The sequence below is a fragment of the Micromys minutus genome (genome assembly GCF_963924665.1).
Source record: "Micromys minutus genome assembly, chromosome: 3".
NCBI classification, from domain to species: domain Eukaryota; kingdom Metazoa; phylum Chordata; class Mammalia; order Rodentia; family Muridae; genus Micromys; species Micromys minutus.
The window spans coordinates 586,543-602,585 of NC_137972.1; the positions used below are offsets into that span (position 1 = coordinate 586,543).

At 38.9% G+C, this 16,043-nt stretch overlaps 1 protein-coding gene across 1 annotated transcript in view; it reads left to right on the forward strand.

The window, feature by feature from the left end:
* DENND5B (DENN domain containing 5B) overlaps window positions 1–16,043 on the forward strand; it is a 120,441-nt gene that overhangs the window by 83,712 nt on the left and 20,686 nt on the right. Inside the window, exons 13-15 of the mRNA XM_080914327.1 lie at window positions 357–435; window positions 13,099–13,180; window positions 14,632–14,760. Of these exons, the coding sequence (XP_080770453.1) occupies window positions 357–435; window positions 13,099–13,180; window positions 14,632–14,760 (290 nt within the window). The remainder of the gene's footprint in view (window positions 1–356; window positions 436–13,098; window positions 13,181–14,631; window positions 14,761–16,043) is intronic.

Sequence of the window (16,043 nt, forward strand, 5' to 3'; positions counted from 1 at the left end):
GTGGAAGGGGTTTAGAGAGGGGCTATGAGTTCACACAAACTAGGGAGTCATGTTTAAATATGTGAAGAGGCAAGACAAAAGCCAGGGTGTCCTAAAGGTAACTAGCTCACCAGCATATAGTCAGACTTCTTGCAGGATTTTGACCACAGAGGGAAGACAGTGAGTGGATCAGGAGGTAGTCCACTTAGCAATGAAGACACAAAGCTGTCTTGGTTTAGTTTCTGGATAAAGTAAGACTATTTTAAGAATTTGTTATCAAAGAACCTGAAATCATGTAAGTTTGGAGTTCCAAACTATACTACCTCCACTGGAGAGCCTTTTAAAAAGTGAAATTTTTATGTGTCTTATACTTTCAGGGGAAGTCTGCCTTGTGGTCACATTTAATCCAGTTTCAGGACAGAGAAGAGAAACAAGAACACCTCATGGACTCACCAGGTAAGAAGGTGTTGGTATAAGGAGATTGCTCTCAAGTCTGATGCACTGCAGTGTTACTGTCTTCAACTAGAGCTCCACAGAAAATAATAGTAGGATCCCAAATGATCACATTGATATAAAAGTACAAAACAATTGTGAAAGACTTACAGGTATATTCTCCCAGTGTTAGAGTATGGTATGTACTGACTTTTTATTAAAGAAGTTTTGTGACTGTCATTGATTATCTTATTATCTCTTGTTACATTTTATTTAATTATTTTTATGCAGGTATTTATATGTGGAGGTCAGGTGACAACTTGGAGGAGTGGTTCTCTTCTTCCACCATGTGGGACCTGAGAATTGAGTTTGGGGACAGCAGGTGCCTTTGTCTGCTGCTCTATCTCAGTAACCCTTCTTTTTTTATATTGTCAGGATCAAATCCTGGACCTTGTATCAATAAATAAAATTCCAGGAAAAATTATGTGTTTATCTCTGAGACTCTTTAAGAGCCATATTCTTTTGTATAGCTTGTTTTCTTCTTTTTAAAAAGGGAGTCTTACTATGATGCTCAGACTGCCTCAAACGATGTAGTTCCACCAAGACTCTAAAAGTAGCTGGGACTATAGGTGTGTGTGTCATTACACTCAACTTAGGAATCAGATTCTTTGATTTGTAGATGGCATCTCATGGTATTGGTATCGTAATTCTTCTGCTAATCAGAATTATGTAGGATTCCTTAGGTCAAGTGATAGAACTACTGGGTTTATTTATTCATAAAGATTGTTTTTCTTGGCAGTGCTAATGACCAAACCCAAGGCCTCAGCCTTTGAGTCATACAGCCCAGAACTTGATTTTCTTTATGTAAGATAATCATTTATTTCGCAAAATGTAGAATCAACAGTAGGAAGTTAATAGAAATAAAAGATTTTGGCTGGGTTTGGTGACATGTGGCTATAATTCCAGTATTCCGGGTGAGGCAGGAGGATCAACAGTTCTGAGCTAGTCTGAGCTCAAAATGAGACCTTATCCCAGAAGACCTGAAAGAGGGTAGGGAAAGATTTTATAGTGAATAAACCATTTAAAAGCCATTTTTATTACAAATTCTTTCAAAAATCTAGAAATAAAAGGTTTTAAAAATATATTGTTTTGAGATAGGATCTCACTATGTAGCTCTGGCTGGCCTGGAACTCACTATGTAGACCAGGCTAGCCTTAAACTCGTGGAGATTCCCCCTGCCTCTGCCACTGCCTCTGGAATGCAGAAGTCAGAAACACCACCACACCCAGCCGTAAAAAAAAACAAAAAAACAAAAAAAAACTTTGAACTCAAAGTTAGAATTGGGAATGTGGCTTAGTGCTATAGCGAAAGGCTCCCCTGCCAATGTTGAAAACCGAGTTTGATCCACAGATTTCATATTCTAGGTGAGCATCAGTGCTCTTTTGACTTTCACCTAGCTAGAGACCATAGAGCCAGCAAAGAATGAAGAGGGAAAGAGGGAGGGAGGGAGAGAGGGAGGGAGGGAGGGAGGGAGGGAGGGAGGGAGGGAGGGAGGGAGGGAGGGAGGGAAAGAATATGTGTGTCATTTTTTTAAAAATTCACAAGCTAACCACCAACTTAAGAAATAAAATAGTACAAGTTGAGGATGTAACTCAGTGGAAGAATACTCACCTAGCAAATGTGAGAACCAGAGTTTAATCCCTAACACTGAAAGAGACAAAGAAACAAACAGAAAGAGAGGGAGAGAGAGAGGAAGTAAAAGTTACTCTCACATTCATCCTCAATTTCTGAGCTTTCACTGTCCCACCCGCAGTAGTTCTACCCTACAGCATTTACTTGTAAATAACCTCATTTTCAAATGTATTTTATAAGACAACTGGCAATGTGGAGCTGAACTGCACTGCCCTGGAGCTCCTCTCAGCAGTCTCTGAAGGCCTGGGCTATAACTGTATTTTATACAGATTTACATTCAGATCTTTAGTGACCATCTTGTCTTCCCTTTTTCCTATAAAGAAAGTGAAAGTAGCTGGGAGTGGTGCACACCTTTAGCCACTGCATTCAGGCAGCAGAGGCAGGTGGATCTCTGAGTTTGAAGTCAGCCTGGTCTACTAAAGGGAATTCCAGGACATCAAGGGCTGTTACAGGAGAAATCCTGTCTCAAAAAATCAAAGAAAGGAAGTAAAAGTACATTGGTCTATGTCATATATCTAATGTATGTAGCCATTCACAATATAAAACCATAAAACCAAAGTCACTTCTCTAAATTTCACATATAGGTAGAAGGCCTGCCCTAAATAGAAAAAAGTAGAAATTAATGGGAAAATAAAGAAAAAGTAGAGCCGAGCATAGTGGTGACCCCAGCTTTTAAAAGTGTGAGAGAAGGAGTGTCTGGAGTCCGAGGCCACCCCTGGGATGTGTATGTGTTAAGACTGAATAAATCACTAAGAAGTGGTTATTCATGGGAATATGTGGGAAAGCAGCCCGGTCCAGTTAAGATGAAACAGAAGCATTCAACTCTTATGCCCAAAGAAGCACATGAGAAGATTATCCAGCTGTTTGAATCAGCTGCTGCTGGGCAGCTCTTGCAGCTTTTGTGGTTCTGACTGCCCAAATGTTGAGGTTCAGTTGGGAATTAGTCATGGGTGTCTTTGGTGACCTCAGTTGATGGAAGAATTAGCAAATTCTAAAGTAATAAGTGAAAAACGCATCAAAGGCCCATATAGTTAGTTTCTGCTGCGCTACCAAACTGAAGGGCTAATGATGTTAGAACAAACAGTGTTGTAGTGACTCAGTAAGATTTATAAGAGCATGCAGCTTTTTTTTTTTTTTTTTTTTTAAAGACAGTCTCACTGTGTAACTCTGGCTGTCCTGGAACTCCTTATATAGATCTGGCTGCCCTCAACCTTACAGAGATCTAATAACCTCTGCCTCCCCAAGTGCCTGGATTAAAGGCAAGTGCTAGCACTTGCCCAGCATGTGTATGTATGTATGTATGTATGTATGCATGTGTGTGTGTATGTATGTATGTATTGTGTGTGTGTGTGCACATACCACACACACAATTTTTAAATGTGATTGTATGTGTATGTACGTGTGATTGTATATATGGTTGTATGTGTCTTTGGAGGCCAGAAGAGGGTATCAAAGCTCCTGAAGCTATAGCTATAGGTAGTTGTGGGCTGCCCAGCATGAGTGATGGGACCAAACTCAGAATCCTCTGTAAGAATGCTATATATGCATAAAGCTAAAGCCATCACTCCAGCCCTGAGCCATATAGCTTTCAAAGTCTGTAAAATTATCTTTTATTAACCTGGTGTAATTGTTATCTCTGAAGCTTATTGCCTCAATCTGCTTACCTAGGCCTAGTCCTGGAAGCTTCTTGACTCCATACAATCTTTTTTTTTTTTTTTAACATTTATTTATTTTATGTGCTTGAGTACACTGTTGCTATCTTCAGACACACTAGAATAGGGCATCAGATCCCATTACAGATGGTTGTGAGCCACCATGTGGCTTCTGGGAATTGAACTCAGGACCACTGGAAGAACAGTCAGTGCTCTCAACCACTGAGCCATCTCTCCAGCCTGACTCCATACAATCTTATCTAGATCTAGAATGTTTTCTGACTCTGAGACATACTGCTGAATTAGCTCATCTTTCCTAGTTCTTTCTGAACTCTGGCTGTTCCTAGATCAGACTCCTCTCCAAGCTTATTAATTCAAACTTGCTTCTCAGCTTCTGACTGAATTGCTCTGCTTAGCCTCAAACTAACTCTGGCAATCTGTTCTAATCTCCTGGCTCCTTCTCATTCTCTGGATTGCTCTGTCTTCGCCTGTGTATAGCTTGTTCTCTCTTTGCCACCTGTCCCGGCAAAACTGCTCTCTCTCTTCCTCTTTCCACGCTGTTGGGCAGATCCTGTTCTGTCAAATCTTTCTCTAATTCATCACTTTGTCTGCCTCTCAATTAGACATCACCTTCAAACATGTTTGCTTCCTTCTACAAGTAACTTTACCTTCATTGTTTGAGATTAATGATATGTACTAAGGGCCTTTCTCTATCCCAGGTGGAGTAACCTTCTTGCTGGATTAAAATCCTTCTACAGAAGTCTGTGCTTATTGTTTGAATCAAAGGGTAAAGTTTATAAACATTGCTCTAATAGTACTTTAGAGCAATTTTCTAATAGTGATTTAGCCTGTGAAGCCTTAAAAATACTTTGTGGACTGGAGCTGTGACTCGGTGGTTGGTAGAGAGCTTGCCTAGTGTGTCCCACAGTGGATTTAAACATCAGTGCCATGGCATAGTGGTACACACCTGGAATCGCAGCATTCTCGGCACTATGGCTATGGAAGCAGGAGTTCAAGTCCATCTGACTACATGGTCAGTTGGGGGCTAGCTTGGGCTCCATACAATTAAAAACGAGAGTTGGGTTGGTGAGATGGCTCAGCAGGTCAAGGTGCTTGCTGCCAGGTCTGATGAACTGAACTCAAGCTGGACACCTTCATGGTAAAAGAAAAAAAAACTGACTCCCACAAGTTAGTGTCTTTGACCTTTATATACATGTCATGGCACATGTATACAGACACACACACAAATAATAACGTATTTTATTTTAATTTATGGTATGGCTGGGGATGTAGCTCAGCAATAGAACACATGCTTACCATGTGAAAGGTCTAGTTTCATCCATAGCATGAACATGACACACATATATACACACTTCATCCTTTCTTTTTTGTTTTTCCAACCAAAGTGGTATTTAATTTTAATTTTTAATTTTTTTTACTTTATTTTAAAAAACAAAGAAATGTACAAATTTTCAGCATTTTTGAATAAAAGTATACAAATACATTTTTTAAGGTTGTAATTAAGTATTTGTGGGTACACATACATACACATATGTATATATGTAACAATAATATAGGAAAAGAGGCTATTAATTTGAGGAGATAGGAGAGAGACTAGGAGGGGCTGTAGGGAGGAAAGGGGGATGTGATACAGTTCTATTTTAATTAAAATATATTCTTTTTTGGTTGTTGTTATTAAACTTCACACAGTTTGTGAGTTGTTTCTGGGGTGTTCAGAGCTTTCTGGGTTTAGTATCCAATTATCCGTGACTGCATATTATGTCTGTTCTTTTGTGACTGGGTTACCTCACTCAGGATGATATTCTCTAGATGCATCCCTTTTCTTAAGAATTTTGTTAAGTCATTGTTTTTGATAGCTGAGTAGTACTCCATTGTGTAAATGTACCACAATTTTTGTATCCATTCATCTACTGAAGGACATCTGGGTTCTTTCCAGCTTCTGGCTATTATAAATAGAGCTGCAATGAACATTGTGGTGCATGTATCTTTGTTGTATGTTGGAGCATCTCTGGGGTGAATGCCCAGAAGTGGTATACTGGGTCTTCAGGTAGTACTATGTCCATTTTTCTGAGGAACCGCCGGACTGATTTTCCAAAGTGGTTGTATCAGTTTACAACCCCACCAGCAGTGGAGAAGTGTTCCTCTTTCTCCACATCCTCGCCAGCATCTGTTGTCATCTGAGTTTTGGATCTTGGCCAATCTGACTGGTGTGAGGTGGAATCTCAGGGTTGTTTTGATTTGCATTTCCTTGATGGCTAAGGATGTTGAGCACTTCCTTAGATGTTTCTCAGCCATTCGATATTCCTCGATTGAGAACTTTTTATTTAAGTCTGTAACCCATTTTTTAATAGGGTTGTTTAATTCTCTGGTGTCTAGCTTTTTGAGTTCTTTGTATACCTTGGATATTAGGCCTCTATCTGATGTGGGGTTGGTAAAGATCTTTTCCCACTCTGTTGGCTGTCGTTTTGTTTTCTTGACAATGTCTTTAGCCTTACAGAAACTTTGCAATCTCATTAAGTCCCATTTGTTAATCTTTGACCTTTAGAGCTTGAGCCATTGGTGTTCTGTTCAGGAAATTTTCTCCTGTGCCTATGAGTTCTAAGGTTTTCCCTACTTTCTTATCTAATAGTTTCAGTGTACCTGGTTTAATGTGGAGATCTTTGATCCACTTACACTTGAGCTTTGTACAAGGAGATAAGAAAGGGTCTATTTTCATTCTTCTGCATGCTGAGTGCCAGTTGGACCAGCACCATTTGTTGAATAGGCTGTCCTTTTTCCATTGAATGTTTACAGCTCCTTTGTCAAAAATAAGGTGACCATATACGTGAGGGCTCATTTCTGGATCTTCTATTCTATTCCATTGATCCACGTTCCTATTTCTGTACCAGTACCATGCAGTTTTCAGCACAATTGTCTTGTAATATAGCTTGAGGTCAGGGATAGTGATTCTCGCAGATGTTTTCTTATTGTTGAGGATGGATTTCGCTATTCTAGGTCTTTTGTTATTACAGATGAAATTGCACATTGCTCTTTCCAACTCAATAAAGAACTGGGTTGGAATTTTGATGGAGATTGCATTGAATCTGTAGATTGCATTTAGTAAGATGGCCATTTTTAAAATGTTGATCCTTCCAATCCATGAGCATGGGAGATCTTTCCATTTTCTGAGATCTTCCTCGATTTCCTTTTTTAGAGGTTTGAAGTTCTTCTCATACAGGTCCTTCACTTGCTTAGTTAGAGTCACACCAAGATATTTCATATTTTTTGTGACTATTGTGAAGGGTATCTTTTCCCTAATTTCTTTCTCCATATGTTTGTCTTTTGAATATAGGAAGGCTACTACTAATTTGTTTGAGTTAATTTTATATCTAGCCACTTTGCTGAACTTGTTTTTCAGCTGTAGGAGTTCTCTGGTGGAAGTTATGGGGTTGCTTAAGTACACTATCATGTCATCTGCAAATAGTGATGTTTTTACTTCTTCCTTTCCAATTTGTATCCCTTTGATTTCCTTTTGCTGTCTAATTGCTCCGGCCAGGACTTCCAGTACTATGTTGAATAGGTAGTGGGAGAGTGGGCAACCTTGTCAAGTCCCTGATTTTAGTGGGATTGCTTCAAGTTTCCCACCGTTAAGTTTGATCTTGGCTGTTGGTTTGCTGTATATTGCTTTTATTATGTCTAGGTATGGGCCTTGGATTCCTGTTCATTCCAAGACTTTTAACATGAAGTGGTGGTGGATTTTGTCAAATGCTTTCTCAGCATCTAGTGAGATAACCATGTGGTTCTTTTTTTTTTTTTTTTTTTTTTTTTTTTTGAGTTTGCTTATATGGTGGATTACATTGATGGATTTCCTTATATTAAACCATCCCTGCATCCCAGGGATGAAGCCTACTTGATCATGGTGAATGATTGTTTTGATGTGTTCTTGGATTCGGTTTGCAAGGATTTTGTTGAGTATTTTTGTATCAATGTTCATAAGTGAGATTGGTCTGAAGTTCTCTATCCTTGTAGGGTCTTTGTGTGGTTTAGGAACGAGGGTTATTATAGCCTCAAAAAATGAGTTAGGTAGTGTTCCATTGGATTCTATTTTGTGGAATAGTTTGGAGAGTATTGGTATTATGTCGTCAATAAATGTCTAATAAAACTCTGCACTGAACCCATCTGGACCTGGGCTTTTTTTGGTTGGGAGGCTTTTGATGACTGCTTCTATTTCTTTAGGTGTTACAGGATTATTTAGATGGTTTACCTGGTTCTGGTTTAACTTTGGTATCTTGTATCTGCCTAGGAATTCATCCATTTCCTCCAGATTTTCCAGCTTTGTTGAGTATAGGCTTTTGTAGTAGGATCTGATGATTTCTTGAATTTCCTCAGTTTCAGTCGTTATTTCTCCACTTTCCTTTCTGATTTTGTTAATTTGGATACTCTCTCTTTGCCCTCTAGTTAGTCTGGCTAAGGGTTTATCAATCTTGTTAATTTTCTCAAAAAACCAGCTCTAGGTTTTGTTGATTCTTTCAATGGTTCTTTTTGTTTCTATTTGGTCTATTTCTGCCCTAAGTTTGATTATTTCTTGCCATCTACTCCTCTTGGGTGTATCTGCTTCCTTTTGTTCTAGAACTTGCAACTGTGCTGTCAGGTTGCTAGTGTATGCTCTCTCCAGTTTCTTTTTGGAACCACTCAGAGCTATGAGTTTTCCTCTCAATACTGCTTTCATTGCATCCCATAGGTTTGGGTATGTCGTGTTTTCGTTTTCATTGAATTCTAGAAAATCCTTAATTTCTTTCTTTATTTCTTCTTTGACCCTGCTATCGTTTAATAGAGCATTGTTTAGTTTCCATGTGTATATGGGCTTTTTGTTGTCTTTGTTGTTATTAAAGACCAGCCTTAGACCATGGTGATCTGAAAGGATGCACGGGAGTATTTTGATCATCTTGTATTGATTGAGGCTCGATCTGTGTCCAATTATGTGGTCAATTTTCGAAAAGGTGCTGTGAAGTGCTGAGAAGAAGGTTTATTCTTTTGTTTTAGGATGATATGTTCTATAGATATCTATTAATTTCAGTTGGTTCATAGTCTGCTAGTTTTACAGTGTTCTGAGAGTGGAGTATTAAAGTCTCCCACTATTATTGTGTGGGATAAAATGTATTTTTTGAGCCTTAGTGGGGTTTCTTTTATGAATATGGGTGCTTTTGTATTTGGAGCATATATGTTAAGGATTGAGAGTTCCTCCCAACAGATTTCCCCTGTAATGAGTAAAAAGTGTCCTTCCTTATCTTTTTTGATAACTTTTGTTTGAAAATCTACTTTATTCGATATTAGAATGGTAACTCCAGCTTGCTTCTTGGGGCCATTTGCTTGGAAGGTTTTTTTTTCCCAACCTTTTATTCTGAGATAGTATCTGTCTTTGTCTCTGAGATGAGTTTCCTGTATGCAGAAAAATGCTGGGTTTTGTTTATGTATCCAGTCTGATAACCTATATCTTTTTATTGGGGAGTTGAGTCCATTTATGTTAATAGATATCAAGGAATAGTGGTTGCTGTTTCCTGCTGTTGTTGCTTTGGTAGGTTGAATTGTGCCTGTGTGTCTTTCTTCTTTTGGTTTTCTTAGAAGTTTTCTTGTTTTTACTATGAGGTGGTTCCCCTCCTTGTATTGGGTTTTCCACCTATAATTTGTTGTAGTGCTGGGTTTGTGGTCAGATATTGTGTAAATTTAGTTTTGTCTTGGAATATCTTGGTCTCTCCATCTATGGTGATTGATAGTTTTGCTGGGTATAGCAGCTTGGGCTGGCACTTGTGCTGTCTTAGGGTCTGCATGATGTCTGTCCAGACTCTTCTAGCTTTCATAGTCTCTGTTGAGAAATCGGGTGTGATTCTGATTGGTCTGCCTTTATATGTTACATGACCTTTTTCCCTTACTGCTTTTAGTATTCTTTCTTTGCTTTGGGCACTTGGTGTTTTGAATATTATGTGTCAGGAGGAATTTCTTTTCTGGTCCAACCTATTTGGAGTTCTGTAGGCTTCTTTTATGCTCGTGGTCATCTCATTTTTAAGGGTAGGGAAGTTTGCTTCCAGGATTTTGTTGAAGATATTTACTGTACCTCTTAGTTGGTATTCTTCGCCCTCTTCTATTCCTATTATCCTTAGGTTTGGTCTTCTCATTGTGTCCTGGATCTCCTGCACATTTTGGGTTAGGAGCCTTTTGGTTTTTGCATCTTCTCTGACTGTTTTGTCTATGTTTTCAATGTTGTCTTCAGCCCCCGAGATTCTCTCTTCCATCTCTTGTAGTCTGTTGGAAATGCTTGCATCTGTGACTCCTGATTTCTTTTTTAGGTTTTCTACCTCTAGGGTTGTCTCTTTTAGTGTTTTCTTTATTGTGTCCATTTCTGTTTTAAATTCCTTCTTCCATTCCTTCATCTCTTTGGTTCTGTTTTCTTCTAGTTCTTTGAGTTCTTTGAGTGTTTTTCTTGTTTCTTCTTTAAAAGCTTCTAATTCTTTATGCTTTCCTCCCGTTCTTGTTTAAGGATCTCTATCATCATCTTGAGGTAGGATTTCGTGTCTGAGTCTTCTTTTTCTGGAGTGTTTGGCATTCCACTGTTTGTTGTGATGGGAGAGCTGGGTTCTAGTGTTGCCAGGTTGTCTTGGTTTCCCTGGGGTACGTTCTTTCGCTTTCCTCTTGCCATCTTGTTGTCAGTGATTGGTTCTCGCCTTTCCCTTGTACTTGGCCTGTGTCCCTGGATCTCCGCTGTTTCTGGTGGTGGATGTTCCAAGTGCCTGTTATGCACCCTGGAAGCCACCGGCTGGGAACAGAGGGCCCAGTGCCGCTGGGTTCCTGGATCCCTGGATCAAGCCAGGATGGCGCACACTTTCTGAATATTCCTCTGAGATCTCTCTGCCCCCTGGCTAGTCGGAATTCGTTCTCACCCAGTTCTCGCCAGTATGGTGTGTCTGGGTCTCCGCTCTTCCTGGTGGCAGATGTTCAGAGCGCCTCCACTTCATCCTTTCATCATATGATTTACTTTGTGTGAGAGGACACACATGTAGCATATATGAGACCCTGGTTTCAATTTCCATCACCCCTTCCAAAAAACCGAAATTAAAGGAAGGTGATAATTGAAACATTTTATTTAACACTGTTTTTAAGTCCTGCTTACTCTCTGCTCTGACTGCCTATTACTTAGTTTGCCCAATAGCTAGCCATTGAACTAACCTCTAACAGGTCAGTTTATTTCTCTCACATTATTATAGTATCATTCCCTTCGTTAACTGAAAAAAAAGTAGAGACTTTTCTAAATCTCTCCCTAAAATAAAATTCTGAATTGACATTTAAGGTCTGAATATCTGGCCCTCCATTTTGTTGTCTGTCATTTGAAATGGAGTGTCACTCCCTGACCATTTGACTTTCTACCCCAAAGGAATATAGCACTTTAATAACATATTTAAGCTAGGGCAGTCTCAGAAATATAAATATACCATATTCCCTGCAAGTGCATAAGACAATTTCCTCAGTGCACACTACTTCCCTGAGTATCAAAAAGATCAGTGTTTTAAAGTACCAGTTTGAAAATTCCTCCCTAAGCCAGGTGTTATGACACATTCATTGAATTCCAACCTTTGGAAGGCAGAGTGTAAGCATAAAATTTTTTGCAACCTACTTTTAGTAAAGGCTCAGCTTCTCCTCTAGCCCACTACCCAGCAGAGGTAGTGAAAGAGAAAAGTTATTAGGATATGGGGGAGGAAGTGGACCTGTTCAGCAATATTTCTTTTCAGGTGAGCTTGATCTTCTTGGGCAACAGTTCATTCCCATAGCAAACACCAAACACAACTTAGCAGCTACAGTCTAGTCCTTTCAGCAAGCAGACACTAGGCATCTAGTTTAATCCTGAAGAAACCACCAGGCTCACCAACCAGCCTGAGGAGAGGCTGCTGAAGCGGCAAGCTGCCTCAGAAACCTCATGAGCAGTTCTTGGGCAAGTTTCTCTCAATGGTGGCATTATCACAAGTTGAGTTCAACAACACTATGAAAGGCGAACCAATATATCCATGTCTTTAGCAAAGAATAGCAAAGCGAAACAAACCAAGCCAAAGCTCATTGCTTGTCTTCCACTGTCTGTGGGATCATATTTGTACTCCTTCATCAAAAGTTCTTTCACTTGTCTGCTATATCCAAGCTTCTTTTCACCTGTGTCTGCTTCAGGAAAACAGTCTTTAGTGTGTTTGCTTTAGAAAGACATCCTTTCACCTGTGTGCCCCAGCAAAACATCGTTTGACATAACTAACTTTCCAAAGAACTAGAAGTTTCCACTTCAGCAGAGGCAGGTAGATCTCTGTGAGGTTGAGGCCAGCCAGTACTGTTACACAGAGAAGTAATGTCTTAAATGAAATAAAACAAAACCCAACAACAACAAAATTTTTTCAAAGTTTAAAATTTCATGTTTAACATTAAATGTTTTCTGGCCTAAGGATGTCCTGGGCTCAATCCCCCAGTATAACATAAACAGGGCATTGTATATGTGTATGTGTATATATATATATATATATATATATATATATATATATATATATATATATATATATATACCACATACATGTAATCCTAGCATGCAGAAGTTAGAGACCAGCCTTGGATACATGAGACTTTGTCTCAAAAAAGCAAAAAGCCATAAGTAGGTTCCAATTCACGAGTCCAGAGGTGAAGGCTCACATCCTATAATTAATCTCTTGACACTGCCTTCAGATAGTTACCCAGCACTGTGGGGATAGGGAACTGTAGAAGATGACTGGCCCTTGTGGCCAGAATTTGCACATATTGCATGACTTGCTAGATGTACTTTTATAAACTGTTTGTTTTAAATTTCCAAATGTATCCACGGCTTGTTTAGAAAGAACACAGCTGTTTTACTGTGTTAATAAAATATCAATACTAAATGGCCAGCCCTGAAAACATACACAAACAAGTATATATTATACAGACTCAGATATGTGGGTGTGTGAATATATATATATTCACACACCCACATATCTAATAAAAAGGAAAAGAGTTCTTGATTCTGAAAGAGCGAAGTTGTGGGGAATGGAAGATACATGGGAGGGTTTGGAGGGAGGAAACGGAAGGCTGACATAATGTATTTATATTTAAATCTCATGGTGGAATATTCCTCAGTTCCAGCACTTGGGAGGCAGAGGCAGGTAGATCTCTGTGAGTTCAAGACCAGCCAGGGTTACACGGAAAGAACCCTGTCTTGAAAAACAAAAAGACAAAAACCTAAAAAGCTAAAGTATAAATTGTTACTGTTATTGTCCTAATACTTTGCTAATATTTTTCTATATAGTTGCCCTTGGACCAGAAAGAAGAAAATCTGATTCAGGAGTTATGTTGCCAACACTCAGAGTCTCTCTTATTCAAGACATGAGGTATTTGTTACACATGGTAATAAACGATATCTTTGAAATGTAGCTTTCACATAAACTGCTCAAGTAATTATAACTACACCTTTGCTTAAATACTCTGAAAAGAGTATCTTCATAATTTAAATTTTTATGTATTTTATGAGTGTATGACCTGCATATACAAACATAAACCATATGCATGCCTGGTGACCACAGAGTTCAAACAAGAAAACTGGATCTCCTAGAACCAGAATTAAAGATGGTTGTTAGCTAACATGTAGGCACTAAGAGTGAAACCGAATCTTAAAGTTTTCTAAACTACAACCTCTCTTGTTTGGGTTTTTGAAAAGTCTCTAAAGTACTTGTTATCTATACATATAAAGACAAGAATGTGTAAATAACAACAGGTACTTGGCAGAAAAAAAATGGTCTCAGAAAGATACAGGGTCATTTTTGGGGGAGGGGGTTGTTTGTTTTTCATGACAAGGCTTCTCTTTGTAGCCCTAGATGTCCTGGAACTCGCTCTGTAAACCAGGCTAGCCTCAGAACTCAAAAGATTATCCTGTCTCTGCCTCCAAAGTGCTTGAATTAAAGGTGTGTGCCACCACTGCCTGGCAAATTATAGTTTAAAAATACAAATATTAAAATTAGCATTTCCTGCCAGTCAGTGGTGGTCCACGCCTTTAATTCCAGCACCCAGAAGCAAAGGCAGGTGGATCTCTTTGAGTTCAAGGCCAGTATGGTCTACAGAGCAAATTCCAGAACAGCCAGGGCTTCACAGAGAAGCCATCTTGAAAAATAGATGAAATATAAGATAACTGTAACACTTCTGACTTTTTGTGCCTTTCGGGGTGGCTCATTCTTTAATCCACATGATTGGAGGCAGAAGCAAGCAGATCTGTGAGTTTATTATGACCTGGTCTGCATAGTGATGTTCAGGGCAGCCAGGGTTAAATTAGAGAGACCATCTCAATAAACAAAAAGTTACTATGACTCCTCTTAAAAGGTGTACTTTGTTGGTATAATTTGTGTGTGTGTTCATGTGTGAGTATGGGGGCTGGACTGCAGAACAGATTAAGCACATCCTTGCTAATTTCAGTAGTTACAGATTTACTTTATTTGTGAAACATGAGTCTATCTAGATGTCATGATTGCTCTTCTAGACTACTGTAAAGATAGTATGTTTCTCTATATGACTTTCTTTAAGAACAATTTTAAATGTTCTTAAATGGAAAAATGTTTAAATTGTGTAGTTACTTTGGGTCTTTCACCTGTCACCATAACTGGCTGTTGCTTGTCATCTATGCAACAGGAAGGATGTAAGACACATGGGACTCATGTCATCTTCAGCTGTTATTTTGACTATTATTTATTTGAAGTGGATGCATTGTTTTAAGAAAAAAAAAACATAAGTTACCTAAAAACAAGATGTATTTAGATTTTAAAATGTCTTGCTTGTTGGTTCTGATTTTTAGGCATATTCAGAACATGACTGAGATCAAAACTGACGTGGGACGGGCTCGAGCGTGGATAAGGTTGTCCCTAGAAAAGAAGCTTCTATCCCAGCATCTCAAGCAGTTACTCTCTAACCAACCACTGACCAAGTAAGACACTGCCTTTCAAGACATTTGTTTCTGTGACTTGTGCATACAAAGGAAATTAATTGCATACGTTGACAGACTATGGTTTTCAGCATGAGTCCTGACTTATAAACACTTGCATTGCTGTTGTATAGCAGGTATATGCTTCAGAAATATTGTAGGATATTGTAGAATCAAATATTGTAGAATATTTTTTGGCGGGCACACCAGACTGAACAGCTAAAGAACAGATTACTATGCTGTAATCAGAAAAATAAATGCTACCTAGAAAGTTGAACTTACATTAGCTTCATAGTATAAAACTTACAGTAAGAAATGGAGTAGAAAAAGAGTTTCTGATAAATAATTTTAATAGTTTAGATTCAGGAAGCTAGACACTTACAAGTCAGATAACTGTTAACCGGTTTTATAGTTATTGTCCTTATCAAAAATAAAAAATATCCAGCCAGTCGGTGCTGGCTTGAGCACCTTTAATCTTGGCACTCAGGAGGCAGAACCAGTTGGATCTCTGTAAATTCAAGGCCAGCCTGGTCTACAGAAGAAGTTCCATAACAGCCAGGGCTGTATACAGAGAAACCCTGTCTCAAAATACCAAAAAAAACAAAAAAAAACCCTAGGCAACAGTGGCACAAGCATGTGAAACTGTCTCTAGAAAACCAGAAATAAATAACATTTTTGTTTTGGTGTTTTGAGACAGGGTTTCTGTATAGTCCTGGCTGTCCTGAAACTCATTATGTAGACCAGGCTGGCCTCAAACTCACAGATCTACCTGCTTCTGCCTCCTGAGTGCTGGGATTAGAGGCACGAGCCACCCACACCCCGCAAGAAATCCTTTTCCTTTTAAATGATAGGAACATTAGAATTTATTTGAAAGCTAGGAAGTTGGAGTTCTCAAGAACAAAGATTTGCAAAGAACCTGATTTAAACCTTAGACATGGCTTTCCTATTGGACCTGTCACCAACACTGCTTGTGTTCTCACATTTGCACATATCACCCTGAGGCAGTGTAGACTGAGTTGTTTTGTTCTGATTTAATTTGGTTTGCTTGAGACAGTCTTACTATGTACCCTTTGCTGTCCTGGAACTCACTTAGATGAGAAAGGCCTCAAACTCAGAGATCTGTCTACCTCAGCCTCCTGGAACTAAAGGCATGTGCTACCACACCAAGCTTAGAATGAGTATTAATTTTCTTTTTCTTTTTTGTTTTTTTTTAATTTATTGATTTTAATTTTATGTATATGAGTACACTGTAGCTGTCTCAGACACACCAGAAGAGGGCACCAGAT